This window comes from Brachyhypopomus gauderio, chromosome 8, assembly GCF_052324685.1.
Source record: "Brachyhypopomus gauderio isolate BG-103 chromosome 8, BGAUD_0.2, whole genome shotgun sequence".
Classification (NCBI taxonomy): Eukaryota; Metazoa; Chordata; class Actinopteri; order Gymnotiformes; family Hypopomidae; genus Brachyhypopomus; species Brachyhypopomus gauderio.
In genome coordinates this window covers 13,526,953-13,539,656 of record NC_135218.1, presented here as the reverse complement: position 1 = coordinate 13,539,656, position 12,704 = coordinate 13,526,953, and the positions used below count along the sequence as shown (strand labels likewise).

At 44.3% G+C, this 12,704-nt stretch overlaps 1 protein-coding gene across 4 annotated transcripts in view; it reads right to left on the bottom strand.

Moving 5' to 3' along the window:
* The window catches only part of gabrg3 (gamma-aminobutyric acid type A receptor subunit gamma3), an 80,013-nt gene that overhangs the window by 53,940 nt on the left and 13,369 nt on the right, over nucleotides 1-12,704 (bottom strand). For all 4 annotated transcript variants that reach the window (XM_077014711.1, XM_077014714.1, XM_077014712.1 and 1 more), the window contains one exon: nucleotides 4,356-4,423. In XM_077014711.1, coding sequence (XP_076870826.1) covers nucleotides 4,356-4,423 — 68 coding nt within the window. The remainder of the gene's footprint in view (nucleotides 1-4,355; nucleotides 4,424-12,704) is intronic.

Below are 12,704 nucleotides of genomic sequence, written 5' to 3'. Positions count from 1 at the left end.
TATAATTCATATAATTGTAACCCATAATCCCTAGGATTTTAAACATTGCAGTGAGAATTAGGTGCAGCCCAAAGTGTTTTGAGGGGGGAACCTGATGTTTTCTACTGCAAGATTCCTCTTCGCCCTTCAGTTTACAATTGAACAGGGGAGGGTAGCCAGGGAAGTGAATAGAGATCGGAGAGAAACACAGTTAGCCAGCATAATACAATACTTGGGCTAAAATTTTGGACAATGGTTTGCAGTAACATAATCCTCTGTTCATTTTTGTTATTCCAAATGTGCAGTAAAATCAACAACATTAGTTAATTATAATGTAACACACATTACCTGGGTTACTACCTTCAGACCAAACTTATTCCTTTTGCTGATCAGTGTAGCTCCAATAAGCCAAGTACTGTATGTCTTACATCAGATTTTGATTTCCTGACTTTTCCAGTTGTACAATCTCAAAACATCTGGGTGTACTTTTTTCTCCTGAACATTTCCTGTTATTCTTCTCATTGGGCCATTTTAGCTCAGATAATATGGGGACCTGTCAAACAAAAACTGATCTCCTAGAAAGTGCAGAATGCAATGGAGAGATAACAGCCTACATTTGGGGGTCTGGCTGTGTGCATACTGATTATTAATGTCTGTTTTACCTGCCATCCTTGCTGCCCTTGAATAATGAAGTCCTGATCATTTAATTGTTTATAAATTGGGCATGAAGTATTCCATGCCACATTTAAGTAAGGTTTCAGTCAGGCTTCAGTCAGGTTTGTGGTGATTTTATAAGTGTCCTTTACTTATTGATGCACATAAATGACACATGCAGTTAGAGAGGAAATGAGACCATTAAAATAATTAAAGGAAAGAGTAAAATAAGAAACAAGGTAAACCAAGTATTTTGTTGGTTTCTAATAATGAGGTCATAAAAACATTAATAATGAAGACAAAAACATTCAAAAGCCTTCAATCTACATCCACTATAGAACTTTTCACTATCTTGAGCTTTTTAAAATAATTCTAATTCAGAAAGCACAAAGAATCCATCTTGATTTGTTTCCGTGAGACACCTTAATGCAATTTGATTATACACTCCATTAAAATCCAAAACAATAAAAGGGTGACAGCTGATAAATGAATTCCCAACAGGACTGTGCTGCTGAAAATGAGTTTGTCATGCCATAGAAGAGAGAGGTGTGTGTTCTTAATGGTGCCTAAAACACGGAGAGATTCGGCAGTGGGAGCTGATGACAGCCTGCCCGCCCAACACAATCCCAACACAGTGCTCTATGCGCACCAGGACTCAGGAGCTGAGACTGTCATTCCCTGGTGTGGCAAATCCCATTCCACAGTGATACTGCAAATGACAAATTGGAATCATCTGTATGGTGGCCTTGGGCGTTGGTGCATTTGTGCTTTTCAAGAGTTTACACACAATGCAAATGGAGCGCAGGCCCCAAAAAATAGAGACACGAGCCAACGGAAATGGAAGCTGAGGGGACCGGATGACTCTCGGCAACGTTTGAAGGTATCATCTTCAGAGCGTAGCGTCCCTGGCCAATGCAAATTGCTCTATATTTGTATCTGGAATTACTTGAATGCCTGTTTGCTTATGCACATCTTTCTCCATTTTGCCAGTATAAAACAATGATGGGTAAATCTCTAAGTGAGATGGGTTGTGTTATTGAAGGGTGCAGGTTGGCTGCTCTCAATTCTCAGTAGACGGGATTGGTGAGCTGGCACCATCTCTGAAGTGCAAATAACTTGTCCCAGAGTGTCATTGTACATCCCGGTTGTCTCAAAACGATTGTTGTGGTTAACAAATGAGTTTTGGGGGAGATGGGAGATATTGTTTGGCTAAAGAAGAGTAAATTTGTGAATAAAGAAATTAACCAAGTTCCCTCTATTTTTAAAAACAGCTCAATAGATCTATGCTATAATGTAATACAGAAAAAGTGGTCTGAGTTGTCCTTGTAAGTCCTGGATGAACAGACTGCTTAGTCTTATAGTAAACATTGTAAGGGCAGGAAACAACTTTGGAAACTGCCTTTTATCATGCCACTCTTACTCTTCAATAATATGTGCCTCAGGGCATTAAATTAGACTTGCAGAAGGGAAACTGTAGATCATGATTCAATACTGTCAGGTTCTTCAAGTGGTTGTTAAGACTCTTCCCATTATCCAGTTATACATGTTCTCAGAAAAGCTACTGAAACTGGAAAATAATGAGGTCTCTTTGCCCTTCTACTCTCAAGTATGTCTAGTCAATTTTATAATGCAGTAGGTGATATAAAGAATATATGTATGTGATCACTTGGCATAGAGTACAGAGGTGTTCATAATGATACAGTGCAGTCTATACTGTGACAGTTTGGGTTTGCTTTTGTTGTCCGTTCCAGAACACTGGAGAACAAAATGGAACAATGACATCAAGATTAAAGCGCACAACGGCACTTTAATTCAAGGGTGTTTTCATCTGTACTGGATGAGACATGTAGGAATTGCAGTCCTTCAGATGCTGTATGTATTCCTCCATTTCAGTGGACTGTAAGAAATAGGACAAATTAACATAATCCTAAACAAGATTTTCTGGTAAAGCACCTCCAGTGCAGATCACATTCAGTCATGTTTCCAGGTAAACACATGCTGAATGGAGATTTCTCAACATGGCCAGTAGAGAGGACTCCTCTTTCTGTCCCTAAAAAACTGGCTGCTTTAGTATAAAGCATATACTTTTAGTATAAAGCATATACTTTCCTCTGTACACTCTTCAATCTGCTACATTGGAAAATATTCCTTTTAATCTTCAACATAGATTCCCCCCCCCCCCCCCCCCCCCCCCCAATGTTTTGTCAATTCACATTGTAGAAGCTGTCAACCTGCCCATACTGTACTTAGGTCAGCTTGTGGAGACACCATCAAAGGTCATGCCACTTCTGTGTAACAGTGATTGACACATTCTGTTTGGTGTTTGATGTGTTTTTCATGATTTTACATTATTCAGTATCCACTACAGCGATCCTTCACTGTCTTCTGCCATGTTAGTTATTTTCTTAAACGATCAGCATTGCTTTCCTGCTTCATAACAATGTATGAAACTATTGATTTTGTCATACATAACATTTTGTCAAAGCCAAAATAAATGAGCCACTGTCCAACTCCTTACGGTCTGCACAACGTGTATGACAGGCCTCTATGTTGCAGGGTTTGTGTTCTGCAGTAGGCCTGGCCAGTACATTGTCTAGTTAGAGAGGAAACCGTGTAGTACTGCATGGATCTGAAGTCAGCAATGAGTGATGAGGTCATGGCACAGCATGTTTTTAACATGAATTTTAAGCAGTGATTTTTACACTGCACGCAAACGTAAGATAATAAGAAACACCTGAATAAAATATTTACTTCCAGTATGGTAAAGTTGCACACGATGATGTAAATGAGGGGTTAATGCTCCTTTCCTGGTGCAGTGGTGCAGTCCGGGCCTCCTCTGTCTGTTTCTCTGTCTGAGTGTGATTGAAATGATCTGTGTGACTGAAATTGCTTTTGTGGTTTTAATGGCCAGATTCCTTATGTAGTTTTTTTTTATTATTATAAAATAATTTTGAAATACAACATTACTAGGTTGTGTTTAGCGAAATAAAATGCGTTCTTATTGTCACAATAAAAGATTTGTTCTGGGCCTGGTCTGAACAGAAATGAAATGAAATGAAATGAAGTTCTTAATGGTGTATTATTTTTGTTTAACACAATGTTTAATACAAAAATGTACATATTCATTTAAACATGGATAATTTTTCATCGATCCACTCTAACTGTGGATCAGGGTTCTACTCAGATGACCAAGTATGTCATTTACAATCCAAATAGTATTATTCCAACCTGACTGCCAAAGCAAGTCAAAAGTCCCTTTTCTTTTTCTTAAAAGCGACCTGGCTCAAACAGGGACATTGGCTACACACATTTCAATAATTTAATCTCATCAGCAGTCTAGAAAATGCATTACTTTTCTCATTCTACCCGAGTGGCTTCCATTTTCTCTCAGTGTGGTCTGTCAGAGACCCAAGGGGAATAGCTTCTTAAGCCTGAGTTTGACCTCACAACTCTGCAGAGCAGACTGCCTCTTCCTGGCCTCCAGCCCTTCACCAAACACAGGCTCTACTTAAATCGGGGAACCAGGAGCCAGAGAAGCAGCAAGCATGGTTTAGAAAGATTTTCAGCTCAGGTGACAAATGTTTAAAACACACACACACACACACACACACACACACACACACACACACACACACACACACACACACACACACACACACACACACACACACACAAAACAATGCAAAATCTAGTGCGAAATGTGTGGAAATACTTTCTCTTACCATATTGATGGATGAAACTGGTCCGATGCTGTTTACGTAGATATCAACATCAATAACAGTTGGTTTAACTGCAGACAGAAAGAGAAACTTTTGTTATACCTTAGCTGACACTGAACTGGGTCACATAAAATTTGTGGTCATGAGATTTCCCTGTATTATACTATTTCAGCTGTGCAGCTCTTAATACAAGCCTCAGGTCATTTTCTGTCCCACTAGATCAGTGCACTAATTAAAAATCCTTAAACTAAGAATTACAATCAAGTATGTTTTACAGTGTAAGGAGTTGAAACAGTTGCATTTAGACTGTCATATAAATTAATTTTCTCCTTTACAGAAGATCATTAATGCTCAAACACTATACTTAATACAGCAATCACAGAGTAAAATAACAGCAAATGTTGCTCATTTACAGAGAAGTTCAGATCTCCAAAGGCTATGGAAACTGAGATGAACAGTCCACTTAAATCCTAAATGTTGTTATCACCAACTGTGAATCAAAGAAGTCTCCAGTTTCCTGTGTGCTAGGCTAAAACCACAGTCACCTGACTACAGCTAAAATGCTAAGTGTTTCTACTACTTCTAGGCAATCTATTCTACAAAGCAACAGCCGGAGAGAGAGGAAATCTGAATTTAGACATGCACCTAGAATGCAAATGCAGTTCGAAAATACAAGAAGTTTCCTATTAAAGTTTCAGTGTCATCTTACAAACTGTATATGCTATTCTCAAGCCTCCAGGTACCGTTTGTTTCGTAGGTCAGGGTTCTCTTACAGCTGTCACAACTCATTTCGTATGATCACAGGTCCAGGACCATATGCTAATATCCATTAGCATTGCTAGGTGTTCCTTATTCAATTACAGCAGGTTAAAAGTATGCCAGCATTTAACTAACAGGTCTTGCAGTAAAGGACTAGAGTCATTTTTCGAATTTCTGCTTATCATAGGAAGCTGTGGCTCAGGGATGGTGTCCATACACTCTGAAGAACAGAAAGGTTGTAGGTTGTAGCAGCACTGTAGTATGTAAAGTTCTATTCTGGAATCATTCTGAAGAATTTAAATTGTCCACTGCACAAGCACGCAATGACATTGATCATAACGTGAAAATGTTAAATACTGACTTAATTGTCAACAGAGCTGAATGGCTTGGGGTCCTTCTGAAATTTAAGGGCTAAACGTAGAACTAAAGGCAGTGGAGTTGAGAGGAATTAAATAGAAGTGAAAAGCTTGTCTGAAAAAAACCCTCTGTTAGTTTGGTTTTCTCCACTGAAGAACTCTGAAGGTTGACGGACAAATTGTGTGACCGGTCTCCTGAAAGGTGTGTGTGGGGGGGTATACATTTTGGAAAGTAATATACATCAGATACTAAAAAAAAGAAATGTGTATCAAAAAGAAGCAATGTCATCTCAAATGAAAATTTATTTAAATAATATAACAAAACAATGTTTTTCTTTTGCTTAAGAGGCGAGCTGTAATCTGATGCGGTAGCCATGTGGCCACTTTAGTTCAGCTCCGTGTGCTTAGCAGGATAGAGCTGCTGATCCTTCACAAATACAGCACAGGAGGGACAGTGTCAGTATTCTGTGAAGATTTGGGTTCAAATAAAAATGAAATCAGATGAGTGCTGTTTCGTGATAGGGTCTTTGCAACTGAGCGAGCCCCATGGTGCAGATTGCCTGGGTGATGGAGGAAAACCTTCCCCCTCCTGCCCCCCCGCCCCCTTACCACTCCTACCTCCCCGCCCCCTTACCACTCCTACCCCCCCCTTCCCCCTCCTGCCCCCCGCCTTCCCCCTCCTACCCCCCCGCCCCCTTACCACTCCTACCCCCCACCTTCCCCCTCCTACCCCCCCTTACCACTCCTACCCCCACCTTCCCCCTCCCACCCCCCCTTACCACTCCTACCCCCCACCTTCCCCCTCCCACCCCCCCTTACCACTCCTACCCCCCACCTTCCCCCTCCCACCCCCCCTTACCACTCCTACCCCCCACCTTCCCCCTCCTACCCCCCCTTACCACTCCTACCCCCACCTTCCCCCTCCCACCCCCCCTTACCACTCCTACCCCCCACCTTCCCCCTCCCACCCCCCCTTACCACTCCTACCCCCCACCTTCCCCCTCCTACCCCCCCTTACCACTCCTACCCCCCACCTTCCCCCTCCCACCCCCCCTTACCACTCCTACCCCCCACCTTCCCCCTCCTACCCCCCCTTACCACTCCTACCCCCCGCCTTCCCCCTCCTACCCCCCCTTACCACTCCTACCCCCCCCCTTCCCCCTCCTGCCCCCCGCCTTCCCCCTCCTACCCCCCCGCCCCCTTACCACTCCTACCCCCCACCTTCCCCCTCCTACCCCCCCTACCACTCCTACCCCCCGCCTTCCCCCTCCCACCCCCCCTTACCACTCCTACCCCCCGCCTTCCCCCTCCTACCCCCCCCTTACCACTCCTACCCCCCACCTTCCCCCTCCTACCCCCCCCTTACCACTCCTACCCCCCACCTTCCCCCTCCCACCCCCCCTTACCACTCCTACCCCCCGCCTTCCCCCTCCTACCCCCCCTTACCACTCCTACCCCCCCGCCCCCTTACCACTCTTACCCCCCACCTTCCCCTTACCACTCCTACCCCCCGCCTTCCCCCTCCTACCCCTCCTTACCACTCCTACCCCCCCGCCCCCTTACCACTCTTACCCCCCACCTTCCCCTTACCACTCCTACCCCCCCCTACCACTCCTACCCCCCGCCTTCCTCCTCCTACCCCCCCTTACCACTCCTACCCCCCGCCTTCCCCCTCCTACCCCCCCTTACCACTCCTACCCCCCACCTTCCCCCTCCTGCCCCCTGCCTTCCCCCTCCTAACCCCCCCTTACCACTCCTACCCCCCACCTTCCCCCTCCTACCCCCCCCTTACCACTCCTACCCCCCTACCACTCCTACCCCCCACCTTCCCCCTCCTACCCCCCCCTTACCACTCCTACCCCCCCTACCACTCCTACCCCCCCTACCACTCCTACCCCCCTTCCCCCTCCTACCTCCCACCTTCCCCCTCCTACCCCCCCTTCCCCCTCCTACCCCCACCTTCCCCCTCCTACCCCCCCTTCCCCCTCCTACCTCCCACCTTCCCCCTCCTACCCCCCCTTCCCCCTCCTAACCCCCCCTTCCCCCTCCTACCCCCACCTTCCCCTTCCTACCCACGCCTTACTACTCCTTCATCCGCCTTCGCTCTCTGCATGCTAGCCTCATTTCCCTCAGTGGAGCATGGTGCATTACCCGAGGCATATCTCTCTCTGTCTCTCTCTCTCTCTCTCTCTCTCTCTCTCTCTCTCTCTCTCTCTCTCTAACTTACATGTATACTAGGGTGACATTTTCAGCCTCCCTCCTAACTTCCTAAAAACCTGATTTGCTGAGCGCATGTGTCAAAATATAAATTGTGTCAGTATCAACAAGGCACAACATTTATTTATTTATTTATAGACTTACTTATTTATTCTCTTATATACTTTTTCACTGATTATTTTTACTTAACTGGAATGATCCAATTGGTTGACAGCATTGTGGAGAACAGACTGAGCAACACATGCCTGTCTGTGAGATAAGTACTATTATAAACTAAAATCCTAAAAATGTTTTGCTAGGCCGTGGTGATTCTTCACCTGTCCTAATTCAGTCTGTGTCAAGCTGTTACATTACTGATACTAGGTAATAGGTTAGCAGCACCAATCAAATGTTCGGAGGCTGATTGGAGTGACTCTGATTGGCTCTAAGAGTGTTGTTCATTGATTCAGCCATGCTCCCTCTTCTCTTCTGACACTGGAAGGTCTCTGTCAGGTGGCAACAGTAGCATCACACTTCAGCATCATACTATTACCACTTTCTCTCTCTCTCTCTCTCCCTGTCTAATCTACAGACTGAGCAAGCCTACACGATTTCCTATTCGTCAAGGTCCCTTTTCAGTCATCTCCCTCCATGCTTACTCAAGTTCTATGACCCTGGGGGAAACAGTGATACCCTATCTAACGTTTCATATATACAGGTAATCCGGTTTGGTAAGGTGAACTGGTGTTCTCTGCTAGAGGCTTGGGGGCACACTTTGACAGAGACCAGCTAGCAGGGCCTGGATCTGCCCAGATGCCTATTATATGTGTGTGTGTTTGTCTCTCTCTCTCTCTCACACACACACACACACACACACACACACAACACACACCGATGATACAGCAGGGGAGTGGGGTAGACTGGCCTGTGTTTCAGAGCCACAAGCAAAATGGAAAAGCAGAATGGGTATGAAGAGGCCTGGGGTTAGGTTTAGGCCAGGGATAGGGTTAGGCCAGGGTTAGGGTTAGGCCAGGGTTAGCGTTAGGCCAGGGTTAGGTTTAGGCCAGGGTTAGGTTTAGGCCAGGGATAGGGTTAGGCCAGGATTAGGGTTAGGCCAGAGTTAGTGTTAGGCCAGGGTTAGTGTTAGGCCAGGGCAGGGCCGGAGTGGGCCCCCTTTTCAGCCCGGGAGTCTCATGCAGAATAAAGTAAGATGGGGGTGGGAGTGAAGAGTCCACAGTAGAGTAGAAGAACGTGAAAGGAAGTGGAAAGAGAAGAAGCTTTTGGGGAGAGCAGACGCATAGCAGAGCACGCTCGTGGGGAAAAAGGATTTCTTTTCTTATTCTCATGGCTAAACAAATTATAACTGACAATCTACAAAAAAATGTTGTCTCATAATTTCACAGCCTTCTAATCGCATTGCACTGCATTTTGCTCTGAAGTGGGCAGTTGCTTGCTAGGCGGGGGAAGGGTGTGAGTCTGCCATGTTCGCAACCAGGACAAGATTAAACTCCATAATGGCTCTAAATTCATTAAAACACATCGGCGGCTTTACAGAGCGGCCACACCAGGGGGGAAGCAATCAAGGCAGGGGCATCTTGTTTGTCAAGTGACCCTGTCAGAGAACTGTGGTAGGACCATTTTTAAATTCAGCAGATTCATCATCATGGAGGAGAAGTACATTTGCACAAATTAACCCTCATGGTCTCGTGACGGGGACCTGGCAGAGCACTGCTTATTTATCTCACTGTGTGCACTTTGCCAGAGATCAGTTAATGTGCAAAGCCATCTATCCACAATTACCATAAATATGCTAATTAATATGCCAACAGACCAACTGAAGGCACAGAAGTGATAATATGCATGACCTCATAAACAGCCATTAAGACTCTCTAAATACAGACCTATAATCTGAATAATGATGTGACCATTTAGAGAAAAATATATATACTTTGATATGTCCATCAGGTGAATGGAGACCTGCAGCACTCTACAGTGTACTGTTCATTTAAATGGAATATGTTTGCACCAGGGTTCCTTCCGAGGGCACTTATTACAGTATATATGAATACTTCCAAAAACAAATGGTTCCAAGATAATGACCACATGGATTTAATAAACTGATTACAGAGGACTACAGAGTGCATACTGCTAAATTATTCAGCGGTTGGACAGTCTTACTTTCCAGCCGTAGTAGCAATTCCTGAAGACCTTTGTAATTCATTCAGAATTATAATCTAAGCAGTGTTGGCTGACCTTTAAACTGTATACAGCACGAGGAGGGATTCCAAATATAAAGTCGTGAGTTACCATCAGATATTACTTTAAATTAAAACTATTTAACTGTTTTTTTTTTTATTATTTTATAAGATCAATGATGTTTTGATACATGTTACAAGATATATTTTCACTCCAAATACACCTACGTAAGCCACACCAGACCTGCACTGTTCAGTTCAAGTCCAGGTTGACACAAAACAGTACTATAAGAGATTATTCAGTGATGCTGTATTCAGTATAGGTGGGTTTAGGGAAGACTGTATCTCCCCACTGAGAACATGCTCAAGTGGAATAATTAGGTGGCCATGTTGGGGCTGGCAGAGAGTAATGACATGGAGTGATAAGTCAGGTAGGTCAGCACACCACTCCTGGAGCCCAGGGCCTGCTAGAAGTACTGCTTCTTCACCAGAGTCACACTTAGTGGACCAATGAGAGATGCAGGCAGAATTTTCCATTTCCTTTCGAGTTTTCTATTTTAATGGATTCTCTATCAGAGCATTCTCTTCTCACGTTCCTCGTCCTCGACGCTGCCGTGGGGCCGTGTGCCTTTTTGAAAACGGCTTGTCTTCATTGTTCTCATCGCTCAGATCAAGTGCCTCTGCCTTTTTGCTAGTAGCAGAAATGAGACATGGACAAAAATGAACCGACGGGCGAATTAATTCGCAATTTTGGGCTGGAACCATATCGAGAGATCGCTCGAACAAATTGGTGGATTTACTTCCCCATTTGCGCAATCTGCAACTTTGGCTGAGAGCAGAGAGACACTGGGCTGCATGCTGCAACGTCATCAGCAGCTTGAGAGATTCCCGTCACCTGCTGGAGTTTAAAGGCGGGACATTCTCCAAGAGCGAGATGGCGGCCAGCACGAGATGATGATAAGTTTGCTGTCTTCCAGAAGGACAGAAGATCTGTGTCACGTCGTCCTAGTCAACCACCACACAACCAACCACACCCATGCTGATCAGCCTTACCTGAATACTAACCAGTCTGCCCCTAATTACTTCCCAAAGTAATCTCATCCCATCGCTCCTTGCCAAGTAACGTTTGCCTACTGCTGTCGTACTGAGTGTTTTTCAGCGTTTCACACCTGTTTTTCTCTTTGTCTTCCAATTTTGGACTTGTGATTTTGTACATTTGCTCTCTCTTCATGTTTCTGATCTTAGCCTATTGTTTAGTTTTTTTTTTTTTTTTTTTTTTTTTGGGGGGGGGGGGGGGGGGGGCTTTTGATAGTGTTTTCAGCCTGTTTCCTCTCTAGTAATTCTTTACACCCTGCATGTGGGTCCCCTCCTGTCGATGGTTTCATCACCCTGGGATGTGGTAGGGGAAGGCACGGCAGGGTCAGAGTGGCCTGAGCAGCTCCAGAGATCTGCTGGTGTTACTTCTTAATTAGATTCAACTCTGTGGTGCGAATGGCTCCATTAGAAACGTGTGCTCCTCCATGGATATGTTCATGCACCTGCTCATTAACCTCCAGGAACCTGTGATAGGAACTTGGCAGCAGGAAGGAGTTTGCTGTTCCTCCACTGAATGATTTGCACGCTTGCGATGTGAGTTTCCCATAGACATTTGGGTTTCCGTATTTGTCTGGTGAGTGTGTTAACCCTGTGTGTTTCAGAACTGAGTCCTTATGTATGTTTACGTTTTCTGATTCTCTTTGAAATCCTTCACGCAGTGGTATTGAAGAGCAAACAACACAAATTCCAATTTCCAATTGCTCTGAGACAAGCCAAGGATTTCTGCTCTCTCCAATTTTAATACTGAGTAGAGGCTGCATTGATCTAAATATGTGACTGCATGGGGACTGTGTTAGACCCTGATTTCACTAATTCTCTTTAAATATTCTGTGTTCTTTCTAACCCATGGATGGGATTTTTTCTTTGTTTTTGTGTGCCAGGCTGTAAAGCACCATACGTAGCAAGGTTGCCAACTTTTCAAGATCACTTGGAGTGAGATTTGAATGGAATGGACACAAATTAAGTATTATATCATGATCGGTCGATTGATTCGCACCAGAGCGAACTATTAACTCATTGAATGATAGATATGGATCAGAGGTAAATAAAATAGATTTTTTTTTCGGCGTGAGAAATCGGATGTGTGGCGTGTGAGCGTGTGAAGACAGTCAAATGCGTGTGTCACACGCTCAATGCGTGAGAGTTGGCAACCCTGCGTTGTATTTCAGAAGTATGCAGAGGGACATACATAGAATGCTAAAGAGACACTGATGCACAGGCAGACCCGCCAAGAATAAGTATCAGAAATCGGCAGGTAATTATTGTGCTGGCAGCAAGCACTAATTGTGCATCAACCGATTTATCTGACCTAAACTCCAGGGTCAGGAAATAGCTTATAGCTTATCAATCTGATGGATCACATGCCAAATTACCTGGAGGAACTCAATTTGAAAGTTGAACGCTGAGGCTAATACAAGAGTGTGCCTGGTATAGTTTGTATAAACATGACAGCATTTAAACGAATCAAATACCATGTGATTATAGTTGTAGCAGTTTTGTAATGATGATAATTAGACCACCAATTTCACAGAATGTACTTTGTGTGTGTCCACTGTTGTGTATGGCATTGTAACTGAGACATACGTGACCAATTTTACAGTTGTTTCAAGAAATAAATTGAATGATACTCCATGTTCTCTAAATTATGGTACAGTCCAGATATATAAATGTCAAGCAAAGAACAAAAGACAGGGCTGAGCTGGTATGTTATTTAAAAAGAAACATTGTCTCAGGATGTATGCTGCCAGCCA